General features: G+C 28.9%; 2 protein-coding genes and 1 non-coding gene across 3 annotated transcripts; 1 reads left to right on the forward strand and 2 right to left on the reverse strand.

Moving 5' to 3' along the window:
• Positions 1–392: 392 nt before the first annotated feature.
• LOC123293099 (gastrula zinc finger protein XlCGF62.1-like) lies at positions 393–9,232 on the reverse strand. The gene is made up of 4 exons (XM_044873813.1): positions 9,077–9,232; positions 6,491–6,611; positions 649–873; positions 393–589 (listed from the first exon to the last, which is right to left on the reverse strand). Exons 1-4 carry the CDS (start codon positions 9,230–9,232, stop codon positions 393–395), a joined length of 699 nt encoding a protein of 232 aa, XP_044729748.1.
• On the forward strand, positions 8,805–8,876 carry Trnam-cau. The gene has a single exon. It is a non-coding gene; the product is annotated as a tRNA-Met (tRNA).
• Positions 9,233–10,385: 1,153 nt separating the features above from the next.
• On the reverse strand, positions 10,386–15,430 carry LOC123293100 (gastrula zinc finger protein XlCGF62.1-like). Its single transcript, XM_044873814.1, has 5 exons — positions 15,397–15,430; positions 14,642–15,039; positions 14,460–14,580; positions 12,566–12,790; positions 10,386–11,303 (listed from the first exon to the last, which is right to left on the reverse strand). Exons 1-5 carry the CDS (start codon positions 15,428–15,430, stop codon positions 11,119–11,121), a joined length of 963 nt encoding a protein of 320 aa, XP_044729749.1. The 3' UTR covers positions 10,386–11,118.
• Positions 15,431–15,817: the final 387 nt, after the last annotated feature.

Here is a 15,817-nt window from a genome sequence, read left to right on the forward strand (position 1 = left end):
TGTAAACCGTTAGAGATAGAACAAAAGTTTAAATGTAAAAAAAGTTCCTTATCAAAAATTAAACAACTTTTGTTTGAAACATTTTTTCGTAAACATCACTGTTTACCCGTGAGGGCGCCAATTAGGCGGAAATTTTATAATATGTACTATACTTGATTATCAGTTATGTATGTGTCACGTGTTTGTGTGTGTAATGTGATAAAGAAATCAACACTGACTATGCATGGTATTTCAACAATTAACTCAGTCAATTGTTTGTTTTCACTTGTTTTTATTTAAATTTAATAGCTTTTTCTAAATTATTAACATTTTATTCAAAATAAAAATACATACTATAAAATTGAAAGATAGAAAAGCTTTTTAAAACCGATTTATGTTGAATTCATTGAACTTTATGAAAATACTACCATTCGAGAAAATTTACAATGCGTTTTCATATGACGTTTAAGTACACAATTGTCACCGAATGCTTTCCCACAATGACTACAGATACATGGTTTGTCTCCAGTATGAGTTCGTAAATGTCTTTTTAAGTTACTCGATTTCATAAATGCTCTATCACAGTACGTACAAATAAAATTTTTTTCACCTAAAATATCAAAACGATTCGTAAGAAATTTTCTCAAATTTTCAAATACTTATTTATACCTGTATGAATTTTTTTATGGTCTCGTAAATTGTCCATTCTCTTAAATTGTTTGTTACAAATATCACAAGAATATTTTTTACCATCTATATGTTGATTACGCTTATGATGTTGTAACTGATCTTTATTTTTAAATTTATTTTTACAAACATCACATTCAAATTTTCTTTCTTCTGAATGCTTTGTAGAATGTCTTTGTAAATTAGCTTTGACACTGAATTTTGCATCTAAGAACATAATAATAATTTCCACATACGATTTATTATTATTTGACACAATTCGCTTACAATTAGATTAAAAAGATGATAATCATTATATCAGACTTTAGATCTATACATGTACAAATTTAAATACATTTCTATTCTTATTTTTTCCCTGGTGGAAAAAATATTTGAAGAAAGAATAAAAAATTCTGAAAAAGTCTTAGGAACTTTGAATTTCTCAACGTTTTCGGACTACTCTAATTCAGAGTTATTCAGAGTTCTTAAAACTTTTTTAAAGTTGCTAAGACTTTTTCAGAATTTCTTAAGACTTATTATTCTTTCAAATATTTTTTCCACCAGGGTTTACCTAAATATATAAATATTTTACCAGGATTCTAAATATTTTACCAGTGTTATTAATCAAACACCTGTTATTGATTCTCCGGTCAAATTAGACATCCGAAAATACAAAAATTCGCACATAACTCCAAGTTGGTAGTATTGTTCAAAATACCATCATAAATGAAATTTAAAAAAGCCTTATCGATCCGATACCTGGAAAAAATTTTACTCGAGGTTAAAGTTACCTAAATGGGTTTTTTTCGCGATTTACATCAAAACAGTAAGTTTAATCATAAAAATAATTCAGACGAAAATTGTATATCAGATAATTAAATATAAAAAATGGTTCAATACTTTTTTTCCTAAGAGCCACCGTTTCTGAGATATAATGATTCAAAAAGTTGAAAGAGTTGTAATCGTTATAATATAAATAAGTACGCCACGTATGTACATCACTGAAGCTGTAATACAAGTAAGAATATTTTTCTATCGACCAGTGTAACTTACATATATAAAATTTTTACTTACATATATCCGTTAGGTGTGTAGTTATGGAATGGATAATCAAATCGACGCCAGCGCTTGCAGTGGATAATTTTGTCATAAAAGGTGGCTGCTATGACTAATTTTCAATTATTTACATGTAAATGTATAGTAAATGTCAAATTAAAATTAATGAAAAATAGCAATTAATTAAACTTGTTACATTTTTTATATTTAATTATCTAATTTACAATTTTCGTCTGTGGTTTCTTTTGTGGTAGATATCGAATCGATGAGGACTTTTTAGATATCATTTATGATGCTGATGGTGTTTTAAACAATCCTACCAAGCTGAGCTGGATGCTGGAAGACATCTGACGGCAACATTAAATCATGCTCTTAGAACATTAGTTAATACTTATGTGTTGGAAGCCAATCATATGAACTATCAAATTGACAAATTTCATCAGTCAAAAACTGTTGTTGTTAAACTTATTAAATATTACTCCCTTTATTAAATCTTTCAAATATAAAATGGATTATATACAAAATATAAATATAAAATTTATTTTAATTCTGAACGTGAGCATGATTTAACGAAATTTTGTCCGCATTTTGAGCTCTATGATCGACTCAATTGATCGACCATACAGTATGTTCTCTACGAATAGCTGTGCTTTTTTATAAGCAAGTATCATATTTATAAAATTTACTGATTTATAATCAAATAAAAGGTAATGTCAAATATTATTTTCAAGGGGCGCCTCTTATCAAATAATTTTCAAATTATCAAGGAGCGCGTCCAGTCAAGTAAATGTCATTTGTTTCGATTCACCTTGTGGAGGAGGGTAGAGGGTAGGTGCACAATCTTATATGGCTGTTTAAATTAAAAGTGTCCACAAAATATCATAATTTAAAGGGGCTATAATGGGGCTCGTGTAGCGAAGTGTAAGTGTATGTGTATATATGCATGAATGTATGTATATATTAAGAGTGTGTTCCGTAATATTCACCAGTATAATGGTCAGTGTTGATGATATCATAAACCGACGCAATACTGGTGAATCGCTCCGAAATATACTGGCCAGTGTGTTCATATTCGTAAATATATATTCTTATTGTATTCGTCAATTACGAATTACGAGTAAGTCTTTTTTAGACGCCGTAAACGTTTACGTTCAGAAGAGCGTAAATGGCCGAGCGGTCTAAGGCGTTTGCCTTTGACTGTTTGTCGATTTAGACTTAGGTTGCGGGTTAGGAATCCAGGCAGCGGCAGTGTGAACAATTTATAATTAATGGGAGTGCAGAATTGATCACATTGTCGTCGCTTGGATAAGAACGAAGTAACCGACTCCACCCACATCAAAATGTAATTGTAAATATGTTTGTAATTAAATAAATAAAGATTAACAAATAGTGATGTGGGTGGCCTCTGTTATAGGCGCATATGTCAGAGAAACGGAGGTTAAACCCCATTATTATTATATACTGGCCAGTGTGTGTATATACGGGGTGTTCCAAACCACCCGTCCAGGCTGATTATTCTGAATAGTTTTTAAAAAAAATTGAAACGAAAAAACACGTATCAAATATTTTTTGAAACTCTATCTAACCATACCAAAAACACTCTCCACCCTCAACCCCTGTTAGGGGTAGGGGGTGTAACTTGAAAAAATCAAATGGAAACCCCTATTTTTTTCTGCAGATTTGGATTCTTCAGAAGAAAAGACAAACATTTTGTCTAAGAAATTTTTCCCGATTTTCGGTAGATCACGCTACAATCGACAAAAATCATTCTTTTAGATTTGGCATTAGAATTGCAGTTCAAGTGAAGGCGAGAAAAGTTTTTTGAGTCGAGAATAGTTATTTTCAATTTTGTTTTTGTTTTTTTGAAGAAAAGACTATTCTGTTTTTGTTTTTCATATTTTATTATGATTAAGAAAAATTATTTTTGTAAAAATGTTTTTTTTTATTTTGGAAAGTCTGAAAAAAAATTAAATCTAAAATGATTCATATCTAATTCTTTCTAAGAGCTTTATTTAGCATCCTCCCAATTGTCTAGTGGTTTACCTCAATTCGACATTTTCGCTTCTCTTTTATTTTCGTTCAATTTCTAACTTTTGTGTTGCTTTTGTTTTGTTTTTGTTTTGGTTCTGTGTGTTTGTGTTTTTATTTTTTTTTTTACTTTTTCGTTTTGATTTTTGTCATTGAACGGCGCAATTATGCCAAATCTAAAAGAACGATTTTTGTCGATTGTAGCACGATCTACCGAAAATCGGGAAAAATTTCTTAGACAAAATGTTTGTCTTTTCTTCTGAAGAATCCAAATCTGCAGAAAAAAATAGGGGTTTCCATTTGATTTTTTCAAGTTACACCCCCTACCCCTAACAGGGGTTGAGGGTGGAGGGTGTTTTTGGTATGGTTAGATAGAGTTTCAAAAAATATTTGATACGTGTTTTTTCGTTTCAATTTTTTTTAAAAACTATTCAGAATAATCAGCCTGGACGGGTGGTTTGGAACACCCCGTATATTCGTAAATATATATTCTTATTGTATTCGTCAATTACGAATTACGAGTAAGTCTTTTTCAGACGCCATTATTCCTTCTTAATGAACAGTAAATAAATAAATTTCTTGCACAAACACTCGGTGAACACACTACCATGACCGTTTTACCAGTACAATATGGCGTCTATTTCTGACGTCATGAACACTGGCCAGTATACTGATTACAGAACATATCCTAACCGTGTTTATATGCTCTGGAACACTTTAGGATCACTTTTTTAATATAAAGATTTTACTCCTTTCCCCCGCCCTCCATAATTATACTATTCACATCACAGTCATCATTTGTCAGCACAAATATGCACGTGTTTATACAATAATTCAAAATATTAATATTCGCGCTTTGATAGGCTGCAAGACAAAGAGGGAAGGCGGTCCCTTTTTTCGGTCCCTTTTTTAGCGGTCAATAATTCACATATTGCGTTTCCTATGCTTTTAAGCCTCTATGTTATATATAGCCTCTTTGTATAATACATGGAGGTTAGAGAGAAGGAGAACGATCGCTACTTATGAGTAAAAGTAGATGAAGTCAGTACCATTCAAATTTATAAAGTAGTATAGATAAATTTATAAAGTAGAATACATAATTTATAATTTATTTATTAGTAAATTATTTGCTTTTTTTTTCTTTTGAATGATATTATGTACACGTATATTAAACGTTGATAGATCATTTGAAATTAGCGCACAACAACCCGCTTTTAATGAGAAAACTTAGCGATCCCAGCGCCTCACTTATTTTATCCATATTTTGGGGATAATATTTTCTATAGCGATCGTTCTCTTTCTTTATAACCTCCATGGTATAATATATACAAGTCATTTAACTTCTAACAAAACCATGGGTCTCTTAATGAAAATGTTTTTAGTAACATTATTAAATAGCGGTATTAGTAGAAAATTTAAAATAAATAAACAAGTTTTAATTTTATATGGAGGAGACCTATACCCAAATAGGGGTTCCCATTCACGAATTTAAGTTTAATAAGTAAATAAATTTTAGAAAATTATATTAAAAAAAAAAAAAATTATAGAATAAACTTTCAAGTATTTATAATATTTATTATTATCATGTAATATTTAGGTGTTAAGAATATTATTAAAATTAATATTATTTCATTAAATTAATAAATAATTTTAATTAATTGATAATATTATTTGTTGAAATAAAAATTAATTATTAATAAATAAATAAATAAATAAATAAATAAATAAATAGGGAATATTCATGTATTTTTTTATATTTTTAATTCATTGTTTACACCATTATAACAAAGTAAAGAATATAAATACTGCTTAAAAATGCTGTATTTAAGTGTAAAAAAAATATTTAAAATTCATTATAATTTTGAGATATTTAAACGCAGTTTTTTGGCGCTCTCTGTTGATGACGTATAAGTACGTGATCTGTCAATTGGTGGCAGTTCAATGTATAATTTACACTTTAAACAAATGAATTTACAACACAGAATTTACACTCGTTATTATTAAGTTACCTAATAAAAAGCCGTAGAATAGTATAATTTAATGAAATACCATATAAAATGTAAGTAATTAATATCATACAGTATGCCAACAAATTTGACAAGCCCGTACTATGATGTCACGTCCGTATAAAAATTTGAATTTCCGTTTTAGAAATTTTTAAATGCCCCCACTGAATTTGTACTTTTATTAATTAATTTTAAGTAGTTAAAAAGATATTAATTACTAAAATAATGGTTTAGTTGAAATGTCCAGTCATTAAAGTTACGGAAGAATAATATTTGAACCAAATTTAAATTTCATGAATATTCCCTATTATTGAACAGTGATTGGGGTTCGATACTGGTGGCGTTGCTAGTTAACAGTTTGGGAACTAACTCATACATCAATAAGGGAGCAAATGTTCCTAATGCATTTTATAGAGTTAACAGACTTGGGTATATATATATGACTATGATTCGCATGGTGTGCTTTTTGCCAAGAAAGTATCAATAAATTATTAATATTGAATATTATTTAAAGCAATCAATACAGTATCTCTTAATTGAAAAGTATTGGACTTTTGTATGATCTCTTAATTGGAAAAGTATAGGCAATTTACTATAAACGTGAAATAAAAATAGAGATGTTGGCAATCTTTTGGAATTGCTTCCATTTTATAGAATTATTTCAATTTAAAAAAATCGTTTAACTTTAAAGAGAAAATTAAACACTTTTTGAAAATCAAAGAAAATTGAATAAATCTGAAGTAAAAAATTATTACCACATTGGATACAATGATATGGTTTTTCTCCTGTATGAATTCGTAAATGAATAATGTAACTCGTTTTGGCTGTAAATGATTTCCCACAAAGAGTACACAGAAAACGTTTCCCTCCATGAGTCTAAAAAAAATATGTTTTAGTGAACAAACCAGTAAATTTCTCTGTCAAAACTGAAAATAAGTCAGAATGTTCTTAAACTTTTACTTTTTCTTAAAAAGTTTGAAAAAGTCTTATAAATTCGGAATAACTTTTAATTTGACGTGAAAAATCAGAGTAATCCCAAGATTTTTGGCTCAAACTATGCTCAAATTTTAGTAAACAAGTTTAGCGTAATTACATTTTCGAAATTATGGTCCTTAATTTACTCAATATTAGTTTTTTTTAAATGTTGTTATCCGCACACGAGGTATGTTGAAATTATCCCTATATATTATAAATGTGAAAGTAATATTATAAGTTTATGTTCTGCTCCAACTATGATCATTATTTTAAAACATAAATTAAAGATTACTGTAAAAATTTAAAAATAGTAAATGCCAAACAATTCATGGCCATCTTTTCTAATATGCTCAATGAATTATGAACATTATGATTATTTATACTTAAAAAAATCGATAACTGTGCATATATTTTAGGTGTGTAAAACAATCCCTTCGTGAGTTATGGAAGGGGGATAAGCGAGATAAAAAGAGGTGGAGGCTATAAAGCGGTGGTTTTTACTTTTAAGCCTAGTGAAGCGGTCGGGTATCAAGCTAGTATTTATGTATATTATGAAACAAATGTACAATCACTCTGGTTTCTCTTCAGACCGAATAAGTCAGAAAAATTTTAAATAATTCTTTTTACAGCCTTACAAATATTTATAAAAAAATTTTTAAAAGTATTTAAGGAGTCTTAGAAACACTTTTTGTAAGTTTAATTAACTCTGAATAACTCTTCTGGAACAGAGTCCGAAATGTTGGAATTACTCTGACTTTTTACGTCAAATTAAAAGTTATTCCGAATTCTAAGACTTTTCCAAACTTTTTAAGAAAAAGTAAAAATTTAAGAACTGTTATTCGGACCTATTTTCAGTTTTAATAGAGAAATTTTTCCACAAAGGTTGTATAATTTTATTAATTACCTTTTGATGTTCATTACATAATTCTATATTTTTAAACTTTTGGTTACAAATTTTACACGTTAAATGTTCTTTTAAATGTTTTTTTAAAATATTTTTACATCCAAGATTTTGTTTACATATTTTACAACGGTTTACTTCCGGTAAATGGTGTTTTGCATTTGCTAGGGATCGAAAATTTTTATCACAGTACATACATTTCATGGTTTTCGAATGAATTCGGTTCTGATGTTTTATCAATTTTATTTTTAAATCAAAAATTATTTCACATTCGTCACATTTATACTTTTGAATTTTAGGGTACTTTTTTGAAACATTATCTATTAATTTATCATTTATATCTTTTAACTCTTCATTTTTTTCATTTAATTCTTCTTTAACAGAAATACCTTCCATTTTAACAACTTCATCTGTAGATGTTTCATTCGAATCGTAAAAATTAAAAGAATTATCTTCATTTTTAAAATAATCGGTGTCGTCAATTTTTTTAATGATTTCTTTTAATAATTTTTCATTTGATAAAAATTGGATTTTAAATTTATAAGATTGTTCTAAATATTTTAAACATTCGGGGCATATATTTTTGGGTAATAAATCAGCAGAGGATATCTACAAAATTATAGTTATATTCTGCTGTATTATAAAAATTTAATTTTTAAAAGAAATAAGTAAATCAGGTCAAAATTAGAAAAAGATAAATACAGGAGTGTGTAAGAATGATACTATTATATGCTTGCTTGTATGCGTTTGTATCTTTGTTTAGTGGCCATTATATGACTAATGCATGTGGTCTCTGAACAGTAGTTCAGTATGCTTTTACATACATACAAGCAACCATATATTAGTATTTTCTTATACACATTGCTTAATTTATATGTACTCTCTTATACTCATGGATGTAGCGAGCGAAATGATTTTTTAAACGAATTGTAGTATCGCGTTTGTATTGAACGCAAGTATACGTATATTATTTTTAATTGATTTTACTGACACAGGCGAAGAGAGTAGTATGGAACAAGCGGTGCGAAAAGTATCGTAAACTATTATATTGATGTTCGACTCTTAAACTTGGGTTTATTCTTAGTATGGTTTTAATCAAAGAGTATAAGGTAAAAAATCGCGTATACATGCACGAATACCATCTGGTATTTGTGCACTAAAGTACTAAAGTATATATACTGTATTTACAAGAAAGCAGAGTGGCGCAGTGGAAGCGTGCTGGGCCCATAACCCAGAGGTCCGTAGATCGAAACTACGCTCTGCTAACAAAAATTTTTTTCAACAAAATTGTGTAGGTATGACTGGACACAGTCTCTAGTGATTCTAGTGACTGGGCACAGTCTCTAGTGGCGTTGAAACTCGAAGAGTCTCTTTTAACATTGCCAGTAATGTGAGACTTCTCCTCTACCTTTGGTTTTAATTATGTAGAATGTAAACAAACTAAATTTATATATTTGTAACGTACGTGTACTGATGCACATTCTTCTAATATTTCTCTGTATGTTTTTAATAAATTTGAAAGTAATGCTGTTTCAAACAATGAAATCATATTTTCTTTTTTACCCAAACAAATTCTACATACAGTTTCAAAATCGCTCACTCCAATGATTTTGTTCTCCATAATTATACTAACATTTCCTTTATTAAAATCGTAAATTTATTCGTATTCTTCGGATATTAACTTAAAGCCTAAATTTTTTCTTCATATGGAATATGAGAACTGGTTTTTTTGTTTTTGTAACTTTGTAAAAAGATACATTATTTTTAATAACCGCTAACTTTATCGAAAATATTGATAAAATCGACAAAAGCAATTTAAAACTTTTATAAAATCAATAATACCCAACCTTAGCGGATTAGACAACTATACAAGCATCTACATTCAAAAACTGGGCAATGAAATAATGAACTTGGAAAAGGGACTTATTCCAAATTGAGATTTCAAAAGGATTGCAAACTCAAAATAAAAAAATTTTTAGCATTAAAGTAGATTTTGAAATTGAAAAATTATTTCATTTCATAGTTTATTTTTATACCATGTATATATGAAATATACATAGTATATTAAGTTTAGTCCCAAGTTTGTAACGCTTAAAAATAATGATGCTAGGAAAAAAATTTTGTCCGTCCGTCCGTCCGTCCGTCTGTGGACACGATACCTCAAAAACAAAAATAGATATCGAGCTGAAATTTTTACTGCGTACTCAGGACGTAAAAAGTGAGGTCAAGTTCGTAAATGAGCATCATAGGTCAATTGTGTCTTGGGTCCGTAGGACCCATTTTGTAAACCGTTAGAGATAGAACAAAAGTTTAAGTGTAAAAAATGTTCCTTATCAAAAATTAAACAACTTTTGTTTGAAACATTTTTTCGTAAACATCACTGTTTACCCGTGAGGGCGCCAATTAGGCGGAAATTTTATAATATGTACTTTACTTGATTAACAGTTATGTATGTGTCACATGTTTTGTATGTGTAATGTGATAAAGAAATCAACACTGACTATGCATGGTATTTCAACAATTAACTCAGTCAATTGTTTGTTTTCACTTGTTGGTTTTTAATTTTAGTTTTGATATTTTTATTTTTATTTAACCGTCAAAATCAGGTGATAAAATACTAGAATATCTACTATACTACTATAAAACGTGAAAAACGCTAAAATAATAAATATTGTATAAAACTTGGAAATATTAACAACTTATTTATTAAATTATTCAAAAAATTATTTTCCAAAAGATAATACAATTCGACACAAATGACGTACAAAAAAGTTTAACAATGTTTTAAACAATATTTAATATTTATACCCAAAGTAGAACAAATTATATTCTAGTATATGGCACGTAAAAAATCTATGAACCCTAACTTTCTACCGCGTAGTAAATAAACACCTGAGTCATTGTGGAGCATTTACTCTCATAAGACATATATATGGTACAACAGCCATTTTCGAGATAGAGGGGGGTGTATAAATCTGGAGAAAAAAAAGAACCATAACCGTCTGGAAGCAACGGTTAAGTCAAAGCATCCATTTTTTATAAATCGGAAAAAATAATGGGACCCAAAACTTGGCGGTTTTGGAGGGGGTAGGGTTGAAGCTTGGGGTTGAGTCGGTAAAAAAGTGGATTATAATCGGATAAACTCAAGTATGATTTTCTTTTTATAACAAGTACTTTTATGGCAAAATAGTGGCAGACACCGCAGACTGGCAGTATAATTTGTTTTACAGCAGTTTTCGGGCCTTCTTCCACGCTTGATTTCAAATTACCATCATACTGCCAGTCTGCCGTGTTTAGGGTCTACTTTTTTTTTCTGGTTTACCACAATCTCCAGATTTCTACACCCTCCATATCGACTGTTCTGCCATATATATGTCTTATGAGAGAAAATGCTCCATATCGACTCACGACTTTATTTACTACGTGGCCGAAAATTAGGGTTCACGGATTTTTTTACGTGCCATATCCTAGAATATTACATTTTCATTTGCCTTACAGAAATACAAATTAATCAGGCAATTCAAATGAATGTGTTTTCATATGAGTGGTAAGTACATGTTTTTGGCTAAAACTCTTCTCACATCTACTACAACTAAAAGGTTTTTCTCCAGTATGAGTTCGTAAATGTCTTTTTAAATTATTTGATTTCATAAATGCTTTATTACAGAACGTGCAAATACAATTTCGTTCACCTAAAATATCAAAATGATTTATATTATAAAATTAATTATATTTATAAAATTTGAATCAAAATATAACCAGTAACTTTGTACATCAGTCGAGCTTGCGTCAAATCCGGTAGTTCTGTTTTTTTGCAGATTTGTTTGTTGGTTGGCCCATTAAATAATCCATGTTCGTGAAAAATCGAAAAAACAGTGAATATTTCGCTTTTTTCAGATTTACGAAGGATTACGAAAAATCGGGATCAAAATTCATTCAGAACGACAAAATATTGCAAAAAAATTGTGCGCAATTCTAAAAAAATTATAAAATTTGAAAGGCTTTATCGGAAACTATTGGTTCTACAGAGACAATTCTAATCTTATACTTTAGCAAAGTCAACTTTAAAAACATCCTGAAAAAGTACTATCTTTTAGGGTTATAATCGCCAAAATCTGAAAAAAAAAAAGCGTGTGTGTACTTATGTGTGCGTTAGAAGTTATACTTCTTCGGTGTAACAAGATAAAAATCTTTTTAAAAATTTTATCTTTCAATATTTAGAACAATTTAATTTTTTCGGCATTAAATATTATTATTATTTGTATCTATTCTTAATTTATTAATTTATTTATAAACTTATCACACATTAAATAAGAATGTGAAAATTTATTTTAGTTTATGATGTAAATAAATAATACATACCGTGAACTAACCCCAAATTCTATAAACATATTCAAAGTAATATGTAAAAACTGTTCTTATCACTTAAAATAATTACTCAAAGTAATATATAAAAACAATTATTATCACTTATAATCACAGTAAATTATTTTATAATATATTATGATATTATTTGAGAAAATATGTATTTATGTATATTTTTATATATTTTATTCGGACTGATACAAAACACGTGTGGTAGGTTCAGAAATACTTAAATAAAGAAATATTGTGAATACAGTTGTCAGTTCTCACGCAAACATACGTAGATACTTACTTTTACTTTGTTGGTACCTTTATTTGAAAAACTAAAATGTTAACTGTAGCTAACTTCATCATGTCGGTTTTTCGTGACGGTGTGCGCGCGCACCGTAAAAATTTACCCTCATCATTTCTGCCTAACGCGCCAAAAGAAGTATAACTTCAAAAATGCTCACGGTTTTTTCGATTTTTGACAACGTTTGAACATCATAAAAAAGTTTGCAAAAAATCAGAACTACCGAATTTGACGTAAACTACACCCTACTTTCAGGTGACAAGGTTACTGGATTAATAAAATTATAATGAATTTTACCAGTATGAATTTTTTCATGGTCACGTAAAGTATCTTTTCTCTTAAATTGTTTGTTACAAATATCACAAGTATAATTTTTCCCATCTACATGTTGAGTTCGTTTATGATTTCGTAAATGAGCTTTGCTTTTAAATTTATTTTTACAAACATCACATTCAAATTTTCTTTCGTCTGAATGCTTTGTATAATGTTTCAGTAAGCTTGCACTGCTACTGAATCTTGCATCTAAGAATAAATTCAAGAATAATACGAAATTAAATATATGAAAATCAAATGAAATTGAAAATACTACCTAAAATATAGGGATAGGGATTAAATCTTCGAGTTAGTCTTGGATAACCCATAATTAAAATAGGTATTGATATCCGTAGGAACTTAAGATATTAGAGTAAATTTTTGAACTCTTGAACGATTCAATCGTTTGAGGATTAAATCCTTCTTAGGAACTATTAGTATATAACTCCTGCGTGTATTCGTTCAACTTATTGACCACCTACTTGGAATAATATCCCGGTGGAAATATTTTCTACCAATAGTATAATTTAGTCTTGCAGTGTTCTGAAAAACAATTTTAGAAGAATGAGTAAGTCTAAAAAATTCTGAAACATTTTGAAAAAGTATGAAAAGATCTATGTAATATTAATTAAGCAGTTTGAAGACTGCATTATTACAAGTTTTTGGAATTTTCTAGAAGACTTTTTCAGAATTAATCAAAGATTTAGCTAAATAAAGAAATTGAAAATTTGATGAAAATTTAACTAAATAAAGTAAGAGTAAGATTCTTTCAAAATTAATCAGTAATATTTAAAACATTTCAGATTTTCGAAAAATTAATTACTATTGATAATTGGGAGTTGCAACTCGCCAACTGCCGATAATAATTCGTACTAATTAAAATCAGAAGTAAGCCCAAAATCAATAGCTACAATTTTGACTACCAGATGGCAATACTTGTACTTTTGTCTTGTATTTTTATACCATGCATATTTGTAATATGCAAGGTATACTAAGTTTAGTCCCAAGTTTGTAACGCTTAAAAATATTAATGCTAAGAACAAAATTTTGGTATAGGTGTTTATAAAATCACCTAATTAGTCCATTTTCGGTTGTCTGTCCGTCTGTCTGCCAACACGATAACTCAAAAACGAAAAAAGATATCAAGCTGAAATTTTTACAGCGTAGGACGTAAAAAGTGAGGTCAAGTTCGTAAATGAGCAACATGGGTCAATTGGGTTTTGACCTATGGGGCCGTAGGACCCATCTTGTAAACCGTTAGAGATAGAACAAAAGTTTCAATGTGCAAAATTTTCCTTATAAAAAAATAAACAACTTTTGTTTGAAACATTTTTTCGTAAACATCACCGTTTACCCGTGAGGGCGCAAATTAGGCGTAAGTTGTATAGTATGTATTATATGGGGATATCAGTTACGTATGTGTGACATGTATTTATGTCTAACGTGATATAGTAATCAACACTGTCTATGCACGGTATTTCAACAACTAACTCAGTCAATTGTTTGTTTTCACTTGTTTACAGTCAATTGGACAATCCTACTAAGGAAGACTCTAATTGGAATATCTACCGATTCTAATTGGAACCATTTATAGGTCACTTTATAGACATAGATATTATACAGATGTACGGCTTCCACCGAAATATTTCCACCAGTGATAGTGACATCTTTTAGTTAAATCGTTCAATACTATGATAAGTTCCGATCCCATGTTCATATGATTGATTCAAATACGTTAGAATACTACTCTGATTCAATTCTTGCTAGTATGGTGTATGTTTTTATCGTCTTGGAAACTATATTCATAGATTATAGAAATGCTCGCTCGGAGATTCAATCTTCAAATCCCTATTCCTGCTTAAAATAGACAAATAATTACCACATTGAGTACAATGATATGGTTTTTCTCCTGTATGAGTTCGGACATGAACAATATAATTAGTTTTATCTGAAAATACTTTTCCACAAAGCGTACATAAATGACGTTTATCTCCATGAGTCTAAAAAATTAATTCCAATCAATAAACCAGTGGAAAATTCCATGTTTATAACTATATTTACACTTAAATGACGATTACACGCTCGTACAGTTTTAAATCCTTTGCCACAAATCATACACACCGAATGTTCAAGTACATGTTTTTTTAAAGTTGTTTTACATCCACAAACTTGTTTACATATTTTACAACGAATTACTTCTGGTGAATGATTTCTTACATTTTTAATAAACTCAAAAGTTTTATCACAATACATACATTTCACTATTCTTGAATGACCTATTTTTTGATGTTTATAAAATTCGACTTTTAACTTAAATTCTATGTCACATTCTGTACATTTATAATTTTGTATTGTGCTGTAGCTATTATCATCATTTGATTCTCTACTCGCAGTTTTGTTTAGTTCTTCTTTAACAGAAATGAATTCTTTTTTGATAACTTCACTTGGAGATGCTTCGTCTGAATTACAAAAATTATACGAATCATCTTCATTTTTAAAATCATCATCTTCGTCATTGGAATTTTCAGTTTTTATGTTTGTTTGTGCGTTTGCAATAATTTGTTTTAACAAATTTTCAGTTGATAAATATTGAATTTTAAATTTATAAGATTGTTCCAAATAATTTAAACATTCTAGACAGATATTTTTGGGTAACGAATCATCTATGGATATCTATAAAATTAATTACACATTTCTGTTTAAACTAAAATTAGACATTGAGTTTGAGCGTCAAATTAGGTCACGTGGTCAGTTTAGGTCGTGCTGCCACCTGGGAAACAAAATTAGTAGCGTCACAACGTAATGGACAATCTTACTAAGCAAGACTCTATCGATTTTAATTGGAGCCATTTTTATAGATCAATTTATAGACATAGAATATTATACAGATGTACGGCTTCGCCATAATTATGATTGTTAATTATATGTTATTGATTATCTACGATTAAATAATTTAGGTTGGCTTTATTTGGATATATGGCATGTTTTTGCTTTATGTTTTGATAATCGAAATTTTTTTTGAAAATCAAATAAAATCCCTTTTAATAGAAAATAATAATAGTAATATCAAAAGTATTTTTAAAAACACAAACAAAACACGCAAAAGTCAAAATTATAAAATTTATTTAAAAAATACACAACGCGATTAAATTACAAAATTTAAAAGAAAAAACATTTATCAGAAAATTTCAAATATCAACAACACAGGAGAGCAATAATTTTAAATAACGAAAGGGA

The sequence above is a fragment of the Chrysoperla carnea genome, chromosome 2, assembly GCF_905475395.1.
Source record: "Chrysoperla carnea chromosome 2, inChrCarn1.1, whole genome shotgun sequence".
In the NCBI taxonomy this organism is placed as follows: domain Eukaryota; kingdom Metazoa; phylum Arthropoda; class Insecta; order Neuroptera; family Chrysopidae; genus Chrysoperla; species Chrysoperla carnea.

What these genes read in the sequence shown, in the direction of transcription:
- LOC123293099 (XM_044873813.1), bottom strand. Translation starts at nt 9,232, where the DNA reads ATGGAGAACAAAATCATTGGAGTGAGCGATTTTGAAACTGTATGTAGA. An exon ending in AAGAATGTGCATCAGTACAC is followed by an intron (nt 6,612 to 9,076) that starts GTACGTTACAAA and finishes TATTTTTTTTAG; the next exon opens with ACTCATGGAGGGAAACGTTT. An exon ending in ATATCATTGTATCCAATGTG is followed by an intron (nt 874 to 6,490) that starts GTAATAATTTTT and finishes TTATGTTCTTAG; the next exon opens with ATGCAAAATTCAGTGTCAAA.
- LOC123293100 (XM_044873814.1), bottom strand. Translation starts at nt 15,430, where the DNA reads ATGGCTCCAATTAAAATCGATAGAGTCTTGCTTA. An exon ending in ATATCATTGTACTCAATGTG is followed by an intron (nt 12,791 to 14,459) that starts GTAATTATTTGT and finishes ATTTATTCTTAG; the next exon opens with ATGCAAGATTCAGTAGCAGT. An exon ending in CCATGAAAAAATTCATACTG is followed by an intron (nt 11,304 to 12,565) that starts GTAAAATTCATT and finishes TTGATATTTTAG; the next exon opens with GTGAACGAAATTGTATTTGC.